Source organism: Dipodomys merriami, unplaced genomic scaffold (assembly GCF_024711535.1).
Source record: "Dipodomys merriami isolate MVZ:Mamm:240054 unplaced genomic scaffold, mDipMer1.0.p SCAF_82, whole genome shotgun sequence".
NCBI lineage: Eukaryota > Metazoa > Chordata > Mammalia > Rodentia > Heteromyidae > Dipodomys > Dipodomys merriami.
The window spans coordinates 6,218,527-6,238,257 of record NW_027206424.1 but is presented as its reverse complement, the minus strand read 5'-3'; the positions used below and the strand labels follow the sequence as shown (position 1 = coordinate 6,238,257).

At 47.2% G+C, this 19,731-nt stretch overlaps 1 protein-coding gene across 1 annotated transcript; it reads left to right on the top strand.

Moving 5' to 3' along the window:
• Positions 1–4,406: 4,406 nt before the first annotated feature.
• On the top strand, positions 4,407–18,139 carry LOC138819819 (synaptonemal complex central element protein 1-like). Its single transcript, XM_070011376.1, has 13 exons — positions 4,407–4,509; positions 7,381–7,461; positions 8,044–8,103; positions 8,448–8,522; positions 9,043–9,090; positions 9,312–9,366; positions 9,758–9,847; positions 10,044–10,107; positions 10,743–10,809; positions 10,885–11,008; positions 11,077–11,208; positions 11,339–11,423; positions 17,359–18,139. Exons 1-13 carry the CDS (start codon positions 4,431–4,433, stop codon positions 17,374–17,376), a joined length of 978 nt encoding a protein of 325 aa, XP_069867477.1. The 5' UTR covers positions 4,407–4,430; the 3' UTR covers positions 17,377–18,139.
• Positions 18,140–19,731: the final 1,592 nt, after the last annotated feature.

The window sequence follows — 19,731 nt, the reverse complement described above, 5'->3', positions numbered from 1 at the left end:
AGATCTGAGATGAGGCTATCACCAGTTATTCAAGAACGCTGCACAAGTGTATTGTTTCCTCGGAGTATCTTATACTTACAGAATTAGTAGCTAAGTAGAAAGTATTTTGAGCCGGGCTCTAGTGGCTCACGCTTGTAATCCTAGCTATTCAGGAGGCTGAGATCTGAGGATCGTGGTTCAAAGCCAGCCCGGGCAAGAAAGTCCGTGAAACTCTTATCTCCAATAAACCACCAGAAAATTGGAAATGGTGCAATGGTGCTGTAGCTCAAGTGGTAGAGCGCTAGCCTTGAGCTGAAGAGCTGAGGAACAATGCTCAGGCCCAGAGTTCAAGCCCCACAACCGACCCAAAAAAAAAGAAAAAAAGCAATTATTTTGAGAGATTTGAGAACCTTGAAAATCCCCAAAACATCTCATCTCTCATATGCTCATAGTGCCAGTGATTTGCAAGTTAAGCTCATTCGTGTAATTCTAATAGGTCATATATTTTTATAGATTGAAACCACTCAATTTTATTGAATTATTTCATTTCTAATTTTCTGGCTCTTCCTTTTTCTCCTTCCTAGTTTTTTTCTCTTCTCCCTCAATTTGTCTCTTTATAAACTATTTTCTTCCTTTTCAATTACTCCTACTTATGAGTAATATGAAACTGAAAGAGTGTCTTACACATTTTTCCATAGATTTAAACTCTCCTGAGTTTAATATGTTTTCAAAATATTATAAGAATAAGTGGATTCTTCTCCTCTTTTGTGATTATAGATGACTTTTTTTCTCCTGAACTCAAGTTTCCTACTATAGAAGGTTCATTCTCCACTGACTGATAACTAGTTGAACTATATCTACCTATGTTCTACCCTATTCAAACATACGTATTACAGATTTCAACATAGAAATTAGGTGAGAGAATAGTAACAGCCACCAATAATTTTTATGACACCATAACAGCATGCCAAGTTATGAATTGCATATTTCCAAAATGTTCCATTTTCTATATCTACACTGCAATAAAGAACAAAGAAATTGTGAAAAACTGTGAGTAAAAGGGAACTGACACATGAATGACCTGGAAATACCAGTAAAGAAACACAACATAAAAAACAAATGAAAATTCTAGAAATAAAAAGTACAATAATTAAAATAGTAACATTCTGCAGAAATTCAAATGCATATTTCAGCAAATAGAAAAAAAATAAGTAAACTAATATGGGACAAAAGAAATCACAAAGGTGGATAATGGCTTCATCATTGACCACAGTGAGAGAGGCAACCCCCAGGGCCAAGGGCCAGCCACAGGGCACTGGGCATCCTCAAGTTCAGAGGGTGGTGCTCTTCAGCCTCAAGGAGAGCATGGACAGAGAAAGGCTCCCCAACTTTTCTGGCGACGATGCCTTGAGACAGGTACCCTGGCCTCAGTGTCCTCACAAGGCTTCATTGGTAACGATTGTTTCACAAGCAACCAGCAGGCCCTCAGGCCTGCAATTTGTGGTCGTGAGTGCTGAAGAAGTCATACACAGTGGCCTCTCCGTGCCTCGTGGTGGAGCAGGGAGTCCAGAGCAGAGCACACCGGGATTTGAGACAAGGCTGCCCTCAGGACTGTGCCCCGGCAGCCCAGCTTCAAGGAACACTGGCGGTCACTGTTACTCTCCGCACAGGGCATGGCTGAGGTCACAAGCAATGCCCCCTCCTTGCCTTACGGAAGAATGAGGACAAACAGCAGGGCAAGTACGATTTCAGACAGAGATACCTGGGAACTAGCACTCTGGCAGCAGTGACCTCAAGACAGTTTCTATGGCTGCACTGGTGATGCAATCAGCCTGCAGCCCCAAGGGACCTCTTGTGGCTGGCAGGCCTAGGCCCCAGGCACCTGTGAGGATGCACAGGATGCCCACAGCCAGGCTCAGAGGTTAGGGGAGAGAGCAAGAATCCAGGAAATTTTAGAAATGGCTGTATCCACGTCAATGTTTGGGTAGCAGCTGCTAATAGAGATGGCTGGTGATGTATGGAAGCAGTTCTCAGCCCCACAGTACCAGCAGGTGGTCACACCAAGCCTGAGCCACACGTGGTGAGGTCGAAGGGCATGGCCACACAGGGTGGCAGGGAGTGAAATGGAGCCCAGAGTCATCAAACATGACCACCTAATGGGCAGAGCCCTTTCAGCAGCAGTGTCCCCTTGGCAGCTGTGGCAACAAGGGCAATGGCAGCATCCCTCAGGCCCAGGGCCCACAGTGCCCTCAAAAGACCATGGCCACATACGGACATGGTGCAAGGAGTGAACGGGGCCCAAGCCATCAGCTATGGCCGCCTCACAGCCAGCACCCAGGCGGCAGTGGTGTCCCCTCCGCAGCTACGACAAGGTCAGCGCCATCAGCACTCAGCCCCAAGGGCCCACAGCTCCCTCAATGACGCCCTTACTCCAGCTTCTGTAGGTGTCACTGGCAGTCGCTGTGCCAAGCCTTCTGGGGTTCAGAGTAAGAGTGGGATGCTGAGAGACTAAAGGCTGGGTCACAGCCAGGTTGGCACTTGAGAAAAGTGGAGATATCCAAGCCAAGCTGCCAGATGGGCAGTCAAGTGGACCTAGGGGTTGCAAGTCAAGCCTACATTGATGTTATTCTACTCTTTCTCTAAGTTTACCATGATGACCTTCTTTTCTGTTTTCAACATTCTGCCTTCAAACTACCATCCTCACAACTCAGCTTCCTGTGTAGGTAGGATTAAGTGTCTGAGTAAATAAAGCCAGGTGAGGAAATCGTTTTGGACTGGAGCCCTAATTACCCCTCACCTCTCAGGATGTGTCCAGCTGAAGGATCCTTGGAAGGCAACAGGATCACATGCCTCCCAGGAAGAAAGTGAAGATTCATGAGGCCAATGAGACTGAGGGAAAGAGGGCTTGGATGGTTGCCAGCCACCTCAAAAGCAAGCCTCAGATCCTGAGTTTGAGTAATGATTTCTGACCAATAAAAAAGGAGAAAGATGAAAAGAGGGAAAGAAAGAAAAAAGAGAAAGAGAGAGGAAGAAAAAAGGAAGAAAGCAAAGCAAAGAAAGAAAAAAAGCTCCTTGACGCCTTTCTTCCATGTTACATCTTGTATATGAATACATATCCTGGAGCATTTCAATGAATCCTCTCTTGAGTACCTTATTTTACTTCCTCTGGCAGTAACAACAGACTTAGGCACTTAGGACCTCTTCAGCCATACTTGTACTCTGTTTCTGGTTTTACTTCATATTTTTTATGCTGATGCTGGGGCTTCAAATAGGGCCTGGGCACTGCTGTGAGCTCTACTTTTCCACTCTGCTTTTCCACTCTGTGTGACGCTGACTTCTTACACACTCTGCTTTTCCACTGTGTGACGCTGACTTCTTACACACTCTGCTTTTCCACTCTGTGTGATGCTGACCTCTTACACACTCTGCTTTTCCACTCTGTGTGACGCTGACCTCTTACACACTCTGCTTTTCCACTCTGTGTAATACTGACTTCTTACACACCAGTTCCTACACACTCTGGGACTCCTGCTCGCTGCTAACCAGGGCCCTTCCCTGCTTCCTTAGGACTAGGGTCACAGGGACCAAGAGCCAGCTCAGTGCTAGTAGTGTTTGTTCGTTTTCCTGGGGAAAAAGCATTCTTTACAAAGCTGACCTGAGCTCTCCTCTGGTGCTGGATGACAAGGGACAGCCATTCCAAAGGTAGCCTGAAGGTGGCTCGGGCCTCCACCCTGAGGGGGGTAGGCTGGAGGAGGCCGAGGCCCGGGACGCCTGGGGCTGACGGCGGCCCCCAGCCCAAGGGAGGCGGGAGGAGGCCGAGGCCGGGGACGCCTGGGGCTGACGCCGGCCCTGCGGCCCGAGGGAGGCGGGAGGAGGCCGAGGCCGGGGACGCCTGGGGCTGACGCCGGCCCTGCGGCCCGAGGGAGGCGGGAGGAGGCCGAGGCCGAGCCTCAGACCGGCCCACGAGGCGGGCGGCCAGGCGGCTTCGGAGACAGAGCAGCCGGGGCCGGGCCGGGCAGTCACCGCTCACGCCGGGGCCGGGCCGGGGCCGGGCCGGGCAGTCACCGCTCACGCCGGGGCCGGCCCGGCCGGGGCTCCGCCGTCCCCACGGGGCCGCCGTGAGGCCCGGCCCCCGGCGTCGGCGGTCGCACTCACCCCGCCGCCCGCTGGGCCCCGCGCGGCTGCTCCCGGCCTGGGCTCCAGCGGCGGCCACGTCGCACGGGTCTCCCTGCAGGACGGGGCCGCGGGTGAAGAGCCGGGGAGTGGCCGCACCGGCGGGAGCCCGCGGGAAGCTGCGCACGCCACTGTCTCCAAGCCCGGCCGCGTCGCAGGGGTGGCGTTGCGCATGCGCAGCAGCTGCCGCGCAGGCGCCTGAGCCCGCGCTAACCGCCGCGCGCGCCTCGGGCCCTGACTTCCGGCCAGGTCCAGGCTGCGGCGGGCGCGGAGGAGACATGGCGGCCAGGCCCAGCCTGGCTGGCGGAGAGCGCCCAGGAGCTGCGGACCCACCCGAGGGGCCCAAAGTGGCCGGAGGTAGCAGCCGTGCTGGGCCCGGGCCGGACGAGCGTCGGGGCTGCGCGGGCGCCCGAGGCCCCGCCGGGCCTAGGCCGCGGCCGAGGGCTCAGTGCCCATCTGCGCTGGGCGCCGTGGGCCTGGCCCCGCGTGCCCGCCGGGGTTGGCTCCCGAGAGCCGGGCCTAGGCCGCGGCCGAGGGCTCAGTGCCCATCTGCGCTGGGCGCCGTGGGCCTGGCCCCGCGTGCCCGCCGGGGTTGGCTCCCGAAAGCCGGGCCGCGCGCCCCGGGCCGCCCGGGGCGCCTCGCGCCCGCCGCGAGCCGCAGACCGCGGGTGGAACCTGGCGCCGCTGTGTTGGCCCGCGTCCGGGGAAGGGAGACCCAGGGAGGGAGGCGTCGGGGTCGGCCGGACCCCAGGGAGGGAGGCGTCGGGGTCGGCCGGACCCCAGGGAGGGAGGCGTCGGGGTCGGCCGGACCCCAGGGAGGGAGGCGTCGGGGTCGGCCGGACCCCAGGGAGGGAGGCGTCGGGGTCGGCCGGACCCCAGGGAGGGAGGCGTCGGGGTCGGCCGGACCCCAGGGAGGGAGGCGTCGGGGTCGGCCGGACCCCAGGGAGGGTGACCCTGGGAGGCAGATGTCCGGGGTCAGCCAGACCCATGGGAGGGAGGTGTGCAGGGTCAGCCAATCCCCAGGGAGGGTGACCCTGGGAGGCAGATGTCTGGGGTCAGCCAGACCCCAGGGAGGGTGACCCTGGGAGGCAGATGTCCGGGGTCAGCCAGTCCCTTAGGAAAAAAGCATCACCCAGGGTCAGAGTCCTGCAGGGAAGGAGATCCCCACCCTTCTGCCATCCTCAGCCCCAAGGAAGAAGCCCAGCCTCAGCCATGCAAGGTGACAGAGGAGCTTGCATGCACCAGGACGGTCAGCCAGCAACAACACCATTCTGCTGAGGAGGAAGATTACTTACCCTCTCTCCATTGACAAGTATTTAAGCATATATTAAATAGAGAACAGCTGTAGTGGATCCAGGTGTCTACCAGCTTTCACAGTTCTCAACTGTTGACAAATCTTTTTATTCTTTAACATCCGCACTCCTATTTGATTGTAAAGTATCTCATAATTATCCATAAATATTTCCATGTGTATCTCTAAAGGTAAGTTCCCTTCAGAAAAGTGATACTGTTGCTACATTTATATAGTAGCAGCAATAATTCCTTTATTTCATCAAATAGTTTACAAAGTTTGTTGATTGTGACAGGAAGTTTTAAAATACTTTTTTCTCCTTCAACACCCAATTACAGAGGTTGCTTGTATCTTTTTTGCATTTTTTCTTTGGGTGTCTTCTTTTCTCGCTTTCCCCTTCAGATTTATTTGTTAAACAGCTATCTTTCCTGTCTGATTTCTTATTCTTGATGTTACTAACTACACCCCCTGTGCCACACACTGTTGTTCTATCCCTAAATATCTTCTGAATTTAGACCATACGCTTTAATAAATATCACTATCATTTTCAGCAAGTTATCAATAGGTGATAATGGTTTTTTACTTCTTTTGATGCTGGTCCTGAGGCTTGAACTTCACTTGAGCTTTGTCCCGAGCTTTATGCTCAAGGCAGTGTTTTACCACTTGAGCCACAGCTCCACTGTGGCTTTTTGCTGGCTATTTGGAGATTAGAGTTTCAGGGACTTTTCCTGCCCAGGCTGGCTTCAAACCATGATCCTCAGATCTCAGCTGAGATCCCCTGAGTAGCTAGCATTACAGATGTGAGCCCCTGACACCCAGTTATAATGTCTTCTTATATCAGGTGGCTCATGATGTCTTGTTACCATTATTACAATGCTAGTATAAATAATTTCCTACATCTTTTAATTCATTCATCAAAATATGTACATGTAGTGACTACAGAAAATTACTATGAAATATCTTAAATGGAGGTTTCATAGTTAGCATTGGTTTTACACAGGAAGGTATTTGTATTAATTAACCACTAGTTGACTACATTTTGTTACTAGTTCTTGTGTTTTTGTGTAAGACTTTTTTTTCCCAGTCCTAGGGCTGGAACTCAGGGCCTGGGCACTGTCCCTGAGCTTCATTTGCTCAAGGCTAGCACTCTACCACATGAGTCACAGCGCCACTTCCAGCTTTTTCTGTTCATATGGTACTGAGGAATCAAACCCAGGGCTTCTTGCACACTAGGCAAGCACTCTACCACTAGGCCACATCCCCAGTCCCTTGTGTAACACTTTTTAGAAGCTTCCTAATTGATTATGTTAGCTGCCAGTACAATGACTTTCAGTTCATTTCCATTTTTAATACTCTCTCCCCCTCCTCTCTGTCTCTTTGTCTGTCTCCCCTCCCCCCTCTCTTTCTCCCCCTCCCCCTCCCCTCCCTCTCTCTCTCCATGCTAATTGATTACTTGACTGAACCCAGGTCCTTGCATGTGCTAGGCAAGGGCTGTGCTTTGCTGACTTACATCTCCAACCATTATTATTTTTGAAACGGAGTATCACCTTGTAGGCCTTTCATGCCCCTCTCCATCCTCCTGCCTCAGTGTCGTGAGAGCTTGGGTTGAAGACTTACAGGAGAGCACCGCCATATCCAGCAACTTATTTTTTTTATACATTATTATTTTGTGAGTGCTGATCTCAGTTTGACCACAACACCTGACATCACCTTGAGTTTTAAGAAGGGCATATCTATGGTGTCTTTGTACAACATAGGGAAAGGCTGACCAGGAAGGAGCCAAACTCATCTGTTATACACAGTGCCTGAAGACAAAGACTAAAGGCTCTACTCTAGCTAGAGTAATGCCTTCAGCTCACCTCAGTCCCAGACAAGTTGAATCTTTCCCCTGTCATTTCACCCTATTGGGTTTTGAAATGTTTGGTTTTGTTCCACAGGGCAGGACACATACACACAGAAAATTGAAGACTTGATGGAAATGGTGAAAAAGTTGCAGAAAGGTCTTGTGTCTCCTTTGTGTATGAGGTTTGCTGAGGCTTGGGGTCCGGCATTGCAGATTCATTTACAACCCCCACAAGTCAGAAATTTAGGAAACTATACCCTTAGCTTTCACTTTCTTTTAAATTCTAATTCTTTTAACCAAAAATAGTGATGGTTCAAAATTACAGAAGCATAAGCAGACTGAATAAAAATTTTTTCATAAAATCCTGTCCCAAGTTCCTTGCTGGCCACCCTAAGTGGCTTCCACAATACCCATAGATCCAGAGGTTTCATTCTTACCCCAGGGCTGGTTTCTGTACTGATAGTCCCTCACTTCACCCATAGAGTTGCAGAACTTGCATCCCTTACTAAATGTGGGACCTACAAGATGCTCTCCCATATCCAAGAATCAGTTCCTGCTCCACTCTTCAAACCTTTGACCCACTTTATTTCTTTTAAATGAAGTTACCACAACTTAACTCATTATTTCTAATAGTCCCTACTTTGAGCCCATGATGTAGCCCCTGAACACAGGAGATGGTCAGTGGGTTTGTGTGGAGTGATAGTTGCAGAGATATGGACTGTTAGTTTGCCAAGTCAACCTCTTTTTCTCCCTGCAGTGGGAACTCTAGAACCACGGATTGAGGTCCTGATTAACCGAATTAATGAGGTTCAGCAAGGTGAGCTCAGGGAGCTTGGCTGCTGTTTAGGACAGCTTGTGTGTTTTGCTAGGTCCAATGCAAAGTGAAAATGCAGGAGCCCTTGTTCAAAAACACCTTTTGACATTTCAGTAGCAATAACAGGCCACAAAATAAAAGCACAGGGCCCTTCTGTGTGAAAGTGCCACCATTGTCTGTGAAGCTGGCCTAACAGGAAGATCCTGAGACTCTGAAAGCTGGTTTCCTAGTCTAGAAAATCTAGGCCCCTCCACGTTTACTTGAAGAAAAATATGAAATGTTCTTTGAAAGGTAATAATGCACCTGGAGGCTGCACTCACACAATGTCTTTTCTACTCATTGGTAAGCAAAAAAGAAAGCCAGTGAAGAGCTGGGAGAGGCTAGAACTGTCTGGGACGCTCTGCAGAAGGAACTGGACTCATGTAAGTTGGCTGCGGCCCACTAGAGGTCCCCAAAGTGTCTAGAGCCTTTCCTGACCCAATATTCCAGACACTGAGCATCTTCATCCTGGTCAAGGGTCCTGCCATCTCTCCAGCCTCCAGTTCTTCCCATCTCTGCATTGCCTAGTGGTGATGGTCTGGAAATGCCCTCCGAGTACACCTCTGCTCCTTGGGTTATCTTAACACAATTCTCTTTTCTCATACCACCATTTATCTCAGAGCTTAAATATCCCCTTCTCAGAGATGCCTTCCCTAGTCATCCTACATAAAGACACCACCCTGATCCCATCCTGGCCATACAGGACTTTCTGAGCCCTAATGGGCATCACACAGGATCCTCGCACACTTTTCACAAATGTAAAGGTTCTTAGTGTTTACAAGGAAGTATGAGCACTGAGGGGAGAAGGCTCACCTCAAGAGTCCACATTTGGGTCAAGGTCAAGGCCAAGGCAGTCAGAGCCATGGGTGATTTCTGATAACTAAACATTACCATGTTTTCCAGTGCATGAAGAGAAAATACGACTGAAGGAGATCTTGAGCAAAAAACAAGGTATTTTGAACTCCTCCATCTTTGAGCTGTTGCCTGTGCCATCCTGCAGAAAGCCCTCTTTCTATACTCGAGAAAGGCCTTGAAACTTCCTGAGGTCGCATCCTTCTGTGGCTTTCACTAATCCAGAAAGATATCTACAATCAGACAGGATCTGACCCTGTTCTGTCTCCTCAGAATTGATGCCTTACCAGGCACTTATAGGACCCTATTGCTCTCTGTAGAAACCCTGAGAATCCATCGGCTGCATTGCCAAGAAAAGGAAAATGAGGCCCATAGGTAAGAGACTATGCCCATATTGATCTCCCAAATCTTTTTTTTTTTTTTTGTCAGTCGGGGGGCCTAAACTCTGGGCCTGGGCGCTGTCCCTCAGCTCTTCAGCTCAAGGCTAGCCCACTTGAGCCACAACACCACTTCTGGCTTTTTCCTGCTTATGTGGTGCTGAGGAATCGAACCCAGGGCCTCATGCATGCAAGGCAAGCACTCCACCTCCGAGTACCTTCTCAGCCTGATCTCCCAAATCTTTACAACCTAGGAATAGGTCCTCCTCTCACCCCTCCCACCGCATTACAGATATGGATCTAAATAGAGAGGTATAGAGGGAAAAAAACCCTAGTTCCTTTCCAAGAAAGTCAGTCAGAGAATGGCTGAGGATTGCCTTTCTTCCCAGGAAGCACACCATGTTGCAAGAGTGCAAGGAGAGGATTTCTTCTCTGAACTCCCGGATTGAGGAAGAGAAGAATAAACAGAGGCAGCTGAGGTAAACTCCAGTACATGAGGCTGGGGGCATCAGATCATATTGAGGATGTGTGAGAGGAGCTAGTCTAACTGAGCCCTGGAGGGCCAAGGGGGTGAAGGTGCTCCTCATGGAGAAGAGTATGAGTAAGGTCCCTACGATGCCTGGCCCAGGCCAGGCTGCCGGCTCATAGCCTCATGCCTGTGTGGTTGGCCTCCAGGTTGGACTTTGAGCAGCAGCTGGAGACTCTGATGGGCCAACACAAGGACCTCTGGGAATTTCATGTGAGTCATTCAGATCCATGCCTCCTAACTCCCACATATTGCCCATTTGCAAGCCTTAGTCACCTATCACCACTATCACCCCAAATCCATTCCTCTGTTTGGTGTCCACATTGCTGGTCTGAACACCTTTACTCCTGCTGCCCTGTGTGTCCATTCAGTGGTTAGGAGGAACCCTGATAGCACCTATCCAGAACACTCCTGGATATGATGGGACTGTCATAGGCACAGGGGAGACAGCAGGGAACAGATGACCAGTGTTTGCCTTGGGAAGCAATGTCCGTGGGGAAGAGGACTAGTGAGTAGGCCATCACAGGGAGGGGAGGGAGACGGAAGCTACAGTGCCATGCTGGGGCAACAGCCAGAGTTGTAGGAACTCTAGACTTCTGTGACTAAATACTTGCCACAGCAGCTATTTCTCACGAGAGGTCCGTGGCGGGGTGTGGGGGGTGGAGGAACAGACAGGGAATAGGAATGGCCAGTAGAAAAGACCCTAAAGCTGGGCTTTGGCTGGTGTGCAGAGAGGAGCCAGGGTACTAGGAAATGAGATATGAGGGGTCAAATGACCAGGTCCAGGCAGGCTTCTCCTAGGTATGGAAATACTAGGAGGTATGGACAGGCTTTGGTTTTGTCCTCAGAGGCCAGATCATCTAGCAAGGGAGATTTGTGCCTTGGACAGCAACAAGGATCAACTGCTGAAGGAAGGTAAGGCCAGGGCAGGAAGGCGACCCAGCCCTGACCTTGCCTGCTCTCACTGTTCACTGTCCCTTCCTTCTGCAGAGAAGCTGATTGAGGTGAAGCTAGAGGATGTGAAACATCGACTGTTCTCCCTGTGTGGTCCTGGGGGACCCTCCACCCTCACGGAGGGACTCTTCCTCCGGAGCCAGGAGGCAGCTGCAGCAGTGTAAGATACGCAAGGGAAGGGGGAGCAGGAATAAGGAGTGGCTGATGCTAACCCCACCATACCCTCAGGGAAATGTTTAAGGAGGAGAACAAGAAAGCTGCGGAGCTCCTGGAGGCTGCAGCCCAGCAACACCAGCAGCTGCAGCAGAAGTGCCAGCAGCTGCAGCAGAAGTGCCAGCAGCTGCAGCAGAAGCAGCCGAGGTGGGCACGGAACCCTTCTGCCCACCCCCAACGCAGAAGGGAGGACGAGGGCTGCCTTCTCCCGCCCCTCGCCTAACATCCTCTGTTCCTCATGGCACCCATTCCCCTCTTCTTACAACTTCCTAACTAGGCTGAAGGAAGACTTAGAAAAGCATGGGCCTCAGATCCTCGCTCAAGCCAAGAGCATGCAAGAAGAGGCCACCTCACAAAAGGCGGTGAGTCCTGGCATTAGGTGGCAGAGGGCAAAGACAGTTCCTGAAGAAGGGCTGGGGAAGGGGGGCAAGAAGGGTACGGGGAGTTCTAAGAGCAAGCGCACTGAGCGAGGGACACAGCCATGGCAAAGATGTGCACTAGATACTTAACCTTGATGGTCATAGAAGGATAGGAAGGGATGATTTTGGGGCGTGTGTATAAGAATACCCACTCTGACCCTGACCTCCTCACAGGCCAGTCCTAAGTGTTTAGAAATCTGTAAGGAGAAAGACCAGGAGTCACTCACCAAGCAGGGCCTGATACCCTCCTAAACCATGAAGACACATCTCACCCCAATCTTATCTCATGGGGATCCAAGAAATAAAATTGTTGATACAAACTATCTAAGCTGAGTCTGTGCTAGAGGGAGGGGTAGGAGTGGGAGCTGCAGGCAGGAAGATACAAATCTGGGCCTTCTCAAAAGGCTGAGAAGATCCGAAACATCCTGTGATGATTTAAATCCTTCATGTAGACCTAAAAAACTCAAGTGCTCTCCAAATAAATGAAGATAAGTCAGCTAGGATTCAAAGCCAGTCGGTTCTATATAGTCACTCTCACTAAGAAAAAGTATGTGGCCAGATGCCAGTAATTTCCCTCCCCTCAGGAGGCAGAGATCTCTGAGGATCATGGTCCAAAGCTAGCCGAGGCAAGACTGTCTGTGAGATTCTATCTCCAATTAACCACCAAAAAATCGGAAGGGAAGCAGTGGCTCAAGTTGATAGAGTGCCAGCACAAAGCTCAGGGACAGCACCCAGGCCCCGAGTTAGTTCCAGATGAGACTCATCTACCCACACGGAGAAAAAGAAGGAAGGAAAGGAGGGAGGGAGGGAGGAAAAAGTAATGTGACTTGAGATTTGTGTGTTCTGTGTTATCATGGACACAAAATATTTAATCAAACCATTCATTGTCAGGAACAAGCTGTTACAAATGCCCATTGTACAAGGTCAGTGCTAGGACTTCCATGGTCCTTACATCTGAGGCATATATCAGATCCACTGAGATGTACCCACCCATTGAAGAAGGCCAGTGGTGAGAGTCACAGTCTCTAGCTCCTGGGTCAAGATACAGTAAATACCAGAGATTCCTTCCCTTTACCATACCAGATAGGTCAGTGACACCACACAGTGAGGAGAGAGGTTTCAAAAAGCCACCCAGACTGGGTAGCACTGTTTCTATGGAAGAGTGGAGTTAGATGGCAAGGTGGGCAATCTGTCCAGTGTCTTCAGCAGCAAACCTCAAAACTCCAGTTCTTTTTAACAGTACAGTGAGGTTAATCATACCTATGTTAGATGTGAACTGATGTAGACTATCAAAATGACTTTCATGTCAAATAGAAATTAGCAAACTGAACTATGTGGCAATAAAATACCACATGTAAAAATGTATTTAGCTAAGTTCATGAATAGTAGTAACTTTGTAACTTCTATCAGTTTGCTGCAAAAAATTCATTTGATAAATGAAAGGCCTTTCATAGAATTCAACGTCTGTTCATACAAAACCCTCAGAATTTGCAGACAGAAAATAATTATTAAGTGTATATATACATTATAGATAGATATATACCGTTAGAAAGATAAAAGGATGCAGATAAAGATAAAAGGATACAGATAAATTGCAGGGTGGCTAAATGAAAGCAAAAGTTAGTTTGCTGCATTCAGGTCCATTTTCAAAAATCATCTCTATGTATACCAGTGTCCAGGACCAAACCTGACAATGCTTAGGATTCTAAAGTTTATTAAACAAGAAAGGCACAGTCCAGCAGTAACATTGAAGTCAATCTATGCATCTGGTGTGGACAAGAAGGACAGCCCCAAGTGGCTCATATGTAGTCCATGGAGGCAAGAGAGAGATGTGTAGTGTTGTGTCACCACATGTCCTTCCTTGGGTCAGGAACATGGTGTGTGCACACAGAGCACCTAAGATACAGGAATCCCCAATTGGAAGCAGGCAGGACTTCTTACACCTGCTAATCATGTGAGCAGATTGTAACTGCAGACCGGCACTCCACAGAAACCTCTCCTGTGCCCTCCCCAAGATGACTGAGAGCCTGACCAATTATGTACATCAATTTCATGTACATCAATAAACAATGCTGACAGAGTTCCATGAGCCACACCCACACCCTCAGATCCACTGTTAATACCTTTTATACCTCAGCGCTACAGAGGTTCACCTCACCCCAACAAAAGAACTTAGCCTATTCCACTCCAGCTGAGATTTACATAGTGTAAAAGAAATAGCAAAAAAATTACATGGATTCTTCCAATATAAAAAATCACATTTTGTGGTATTGGCATATTTGTGTAATTCTTCCCAAAGAAACTATATAATTAGAAATTTTAAAATAACTAAATAAATGGAAAGACATTGTGGTTATGAATTAGAAATTCTTGTATTACATTTATGTCCAACATGGTACACAAATTTATTATAAAGTTTTAACACATTTTTCAGGTTACTTTTATGTAAATGCACAGCCCATTTTAAAAAAATACAGAAATACAAAAACCCAATGGCTCCAACATAATGTTTAAAATGAACATGACGAGAGGACATTTCTGCATGGCATATGAGCAGTGAAGCTCTGTAGTATTGATGGAGAGAGGGCCAAGGGGCACACAGAGAGTGTTTAGAAGGAGGCAGGTGCATGTTGAACTGAGTGACAAAGGTTGCCCCCAAAGAGCTGTTTTCAATTTGTGATCAACATTGCTGTGTCAAATAGTAGGTTAAGGCAAAGATAGTAGCATTTGCCCCCTACACCATTCAAAAGGGCCATAGTTTTAAAAGTTTAAAGTGCTTTTGGAAAGGAACCTCATAAATTGATTATTAGATCATTTTTAAATTGTAATTTTAAAGAAATTTACTTATTTATTTATGTAGTACAGGTACTGGGGCTTGAACTCGGGGTCCTGGGGACTTTCCCTTATTTGCCCAGGGCTGACACACTACTGCTTGAGACACACCCCCATTTCTGGATTTTTATAATGAGAATTCTTTTTAAAATATATTAAAACTATTAAAATGAAATACTTGTTAATTGGATAAAATTAAAATGATTCTATTTGTTAAATTATGTTAACTTTAAAATATTTAAAATTTAATTTTTTTTTTTTTAGTTGTGGGGCTTGAACTCTGGGCCTGGGTGCTGTCCCTCAGCTCTTCAGCTCAAAGCGAGTGCTCTACCACTTGAGCTACAGTGTCACTTCCAGTTTTCTGGTGGTTTATTGGAGATAAGAGTTTCATGCCTGGGCTGGCTTTGAACCGTGATCCTCAGATCTCAGCCTCCTGAGTAGCTAGGATTACAGGCGTGAGCCACTGGCGCCCGGCTAAAATTTAAATTTTTAAATAACATTTAATCATTAAATGGTATCATTCAAGGGCACAAAGGTAAGCAAAATATGGAGTAATAACATCACATATAACTTGATTTTTTATTAGGCAAACATAGATAACTCATCAGAAAGGACATCAAGAGATTAATATCCACTTCATGTGGGAAATTTCTGAATGTTCAGTAAATATAAAACATGCTATATCTCTTTAGTAATTAGGGGGCTGTAAATTAAAATCACATCAGGTAGACAAGCAGTATCAATAAAGATGTGGAAGAGTTCAATTCCCGTGTACTCAAGTTGGAGTAGAGCTTGCTATGTACAGGGAACTGGCTGTTGATGATGTATGCTAAACTTTGAGAACAGTCACAGACTTAAAGAAATGCCCACACATGTACCATAACATACAAGCATTAGTACCATCATCATTTCAGGCATAGATTCCACAAATAAGCAAAATATGTGTCATTTAGGTTTTGAAATCACTCACAATGATCTCCAATCCATTTTCTTGAAAATGACATTTCATTTTTCTTTATGGTTTAGTAATGTTTGTGGTGTGTGTGTGTGTCTGTCTGTCTGTGTCTGTCTGATCTTTGGTTATTGGACACCTTGTAACACATAGCCAAACACAGGAATCAGCCATTAGATCTAGCATCCAGCAGTGGTTTCCAGTACGCAAAGGTGGAAGCAGCACAAAAGTAGACAACTAACCTTTGACTAGCCTACCTTCAACTCACATATAACACCAACCCAAACACATGGAAACACCAGAGACACCAGCTCGTTCTCCTCCACCTGAGTGGTACTGGGGAACTAGGTGTGGTGCTTTGCATATGAGGGCAGAAGCTTGGCCACTGAGCTGTCTATCTCGCAATGCTATGGAGTGAAACCACTGCACCCTCCCACTACCGTACTCTCAGAGCACTTTGAATGCTTCGATTGCAAGACCACCAATGATGAACCCACTCAACCAATGAAGTGGCCCCAGGTATATAAATCTTAGAGCATGAACACAAAAACTACAAGAGAATTATTAGCATACATGCATCAAATGTTGGTGCGTGTTATTCAAAGAACATTACTAGACTCAAGAGCACAGATAGCCCTCAAGGCAATAAGAGATAGGAGACGTTATCACAAATAGATAGGTCATCCAGATGAAAAATCTGCAAAAGAAACCTCAGAATTAGGTATAGCATAGGCCACTTGGGAAAGGGAGGAGAATTTATAAGAGAATTTATTTGGAGGGGTGAGTGTCATCAAGAGGGAATAAACATTTGGATATATCAAGATGAAACCTACAACTGATAGATGCTGATAGAAATCTTCACAAAATACCAATACTATTGCCTTCATTTTAAACAAGACTAAAAGAGTTTGATTAACTGCCACCGATTGTCAGCATTTATTACAAAATGGACTGATCTGCCATGTAATAGTGTATGATCTTCCATCCTACATCATGACTATATACCTTTAGGGTTGCTGATGATCTCCTCCACACTCAAAGTCTTAACAAATCAATATATTTGGGAAAAAAGAAATGAAAGAGGACCACAGGGAAAGTTAAAGAAGTAGATTTCGGTGTATTCTGGGCATAGGGCCAGTGGGCTGTGATGAGATCATTGTGATTCTGGTGTCTGAAGTTGGTACCTACCACACTGAAGGGTTTAGCCACTCAGAACAGGCCATTTGCGATAGAAAATGTGAAAACAGGCCAGATTGACTCAGGCTCTGACTGCAGACATACTGTGTTCTTGGAGGTTATCGCCTATAATTTGAAATCGACCTCTACCTCCAAGTCATTCTCTGAAGTTGAAATCCCCCTCTACCATCAGTAGTCCCTTATGGCTTAGTGTCTGAGTATCACTGCGGTGTAGAGAGCACAAAGCATGCTCTCTCCCTGAAGAGAGACTTGAAACCAACAATCCACGTCCTGTGCATTTGTGGCCAGATTAGAGGTGAAAGACACCTTCCTCCCAGCCCTCCAGGTCCTGTCCCCATCCATCACAGCGAGTGTGCTACAGTGAGCCAGGCCAGTACTGACACTGAAAATGTCTTAAGACATGGCTTCTACCGACTATGTCACTCAATTTCCATCATATTTTTGTAGAGTTAACGCTAAGGGAGTATTACTAGTGGAAAAGCTAAACGCTTAAACCTTCTAACTCCACCTGCTTTTATTGGATTTTAAGTATCTAATGTTGGAGATCCTGCAGTTGAGCCTATGCTGTTGGTTTCCCACTGGCTATAATGCAGAATACACCTTTGACAAAAGCCACTGAACTGGTTAAAAACTCCTCTCCAACAAAGGCTACCTTCTTTGTGCTCACAAAGTGAGCACACTTTTTCTCTCACACAGTGTTCTGGGGAAACCCAGTTCTTTGCTACTGTTCCTGTTCTCTTGGGGGAAATTAGCTGTTTGCTATTGTCCCATGTTCTCTGGGGGAAAGATGCTGTTTCAGTTACTAATGGTTACAGAATTAACTATTCCTAGGAACAAGAACTAAAATGACAAGAGTCGTAAGACCCTATAATCAGTAACTTTTCTTGAGCTTTACAGATGCAGAAGATGCAGTGACAGAGAGCAGCAGACCATGCATCCGAGGAGCAACCACCTGACATCTGAAACTGCCCTGGTGACTGCCTGTCTGATGTGCCCACACACCCCAGAGAGCCCTAAACCGGAAACTCCACGGCAGGAAGGTCTTTGCCAGAAATGGCCTCATCTCCTTTCGTTTTCTAGCTCTCCAAAGGCTGTCTTTTCCTCACCCCAACAACTTGTCTTCAACCAGCCCGGGCAGTGCTGAGGTCTGGACTCAAGGACTCATACCACTTGCTAGGCAGGCACTACGGCTAGAGCCATTCTACCTTCCTTTTTAACTTGTTATTTTTGAAACGGGGTCTTGCTTATGTCCAAGCGGGTCTGGACCATGAATTTCCTATTTGCGTTTCCCTGTATTGTTGGGATAATAGCCATGTACTATGGAATACTATTGTTGGTAGGGATAGGGTCTGACAAACTTTTTGCCCAGATCGGCCTTGAACTGTAATTCCCCCAGTCTCTGTCTCTCTGGCTAAGGTTATAAGCAAAAGCCATTGCATCTGGAAAATCACTAGCTTTGTTTGAGTAGCATCCAGGACCATGGGCCTTCAAGAACACAGATCAAGCTTGACCAAGGCTTGAGCATGGGGATTACATCCCACCTGTAACAGGTACGAAGCAAACTCCGAGGTCCTGGAAATGTTCCACTGGAAAAGGCCACTGTGGTGGCATCTTCATGGTTGTATACCTAGGAAGCCTCTCTCATTATATGTTTAAAATTGATTAAATTTTATGATATACAAACCACACTTCAGTAATGCTAATGAAAAAGGGGAAATATGGTGAGAAAGTGGGCTGGTTCTGAGGACGGGCGCCTTGAATACTGTCCAGAGTGCTGAAGTTGCTGCAGTATTCTTTTTAAATTCTTTCTATTATCTTTAAGTGGTTGTACAAAGAAGTTCCCATTCTACAAAACAGTATATGAATACAAAGTGTCTGATAACATTGTCACCCGTCGCTCCTAACCTACCCCTTCTTTTCTTTTTTTTTTTAATTGAGGTTAGGTGATTACATAAATTTCACATATTTCACAGTATTGTAGAATAGTGATACTTGGTTAAAGTCACAAACACATTTTAACCTTCACAAGGCAAACTGACATTATCATAGTCTATAAAGTTTGTGAATTCTATGAGCTTTGACAATACAATGATTTCTCCCACATCAGGTGATGATTACATTCCTTTCCTTTGCTTAGTGTGGGCTGTTCCCTCTTCCCTCTCATTCCTCCCTACCCATCACTGTCTTTGGGTTGCTTAGTTCATTTTCATCTATGTCCAATGCTGCAGTATTCTTTCTTTTTCATTTTTTTACTCCCCCATGAGGCATGGGTGCTGAACCTGAGCTTCTTGTGTCTTTTGTGTTCAAAGCTCTACCACTTGAGCCACAGCGCCGCTTCCAGCTTTTTCTGCTTATGTGGTGCTGAGGAGTCGAACCCAGGGCCTCATGCATGCAAGGCAAGCACTCTACCACTGAGTCACCTTCCCAGCCCCTGCAATATTCTTAATGATAGTTAGAATAGTACTTCAAAGGAGTGGATCTTCTGGGCATCTGTGGCTGTAACTATTGGGGAACCGAGCATATGAGGGAGCAGCCGGTCTTGGACATCTTCTATGCCTGGATAACTGTGGTGCAGCAAAGCACAATGGCACTCTTGTCTTGTTCAGCCCTCAGAGCTCTCGGTCATGTTCTTCCTCCTCCAAAGAGGGCACTGAGTCTACTCAGCAGGCCTGACACTGTGGTCCTCCCTACTAGACACTGCTGCTACAGTACAGAACCAGAAGGAAGCAAGGCCTGGCCCACTGGAGTGACCAGTAAATACATGTCACACGGGGTATCTACAGGTTTATAACATCATCCACCAGCCAAAAGTAGGGAGAGGAGAGAATAATCAGACTGCCCTGTGTGATTTCATGAGTATCCAGGAAGACCCTTAACAGCAATGAAATGCGGGAGCCACAGTCTTGGTCACTAATATTTGTTACCTACAAGTGAAGCCTGAGTCAAAATGTTGAATGGAAATGGGACTTGAATGTCTCTGCCATCAAACATCCCATTCCAGTTCTTCAACCATTTCTCAAGCAGTGACCAAAGGGGTTTTTTTTCTCCTCCCTTTATCCATACCCTTTCTATTGACTACTCTTATTTCAAAAAACGCGGTTGGTAGCAGTAGATAGTTTCTTAAGGAAGACTCATTTCCAAAGTGCTCCTCCCTTGAGGAGACAGCAGGCCTGTCACAACCCAGGCTCAGGAAACCACTGAGGAAGCAGCTGACCAGGATGTCAGCCTCAGAGGACTAGTGCTTAAAGACACTTCAGTCAGTTAGACAGG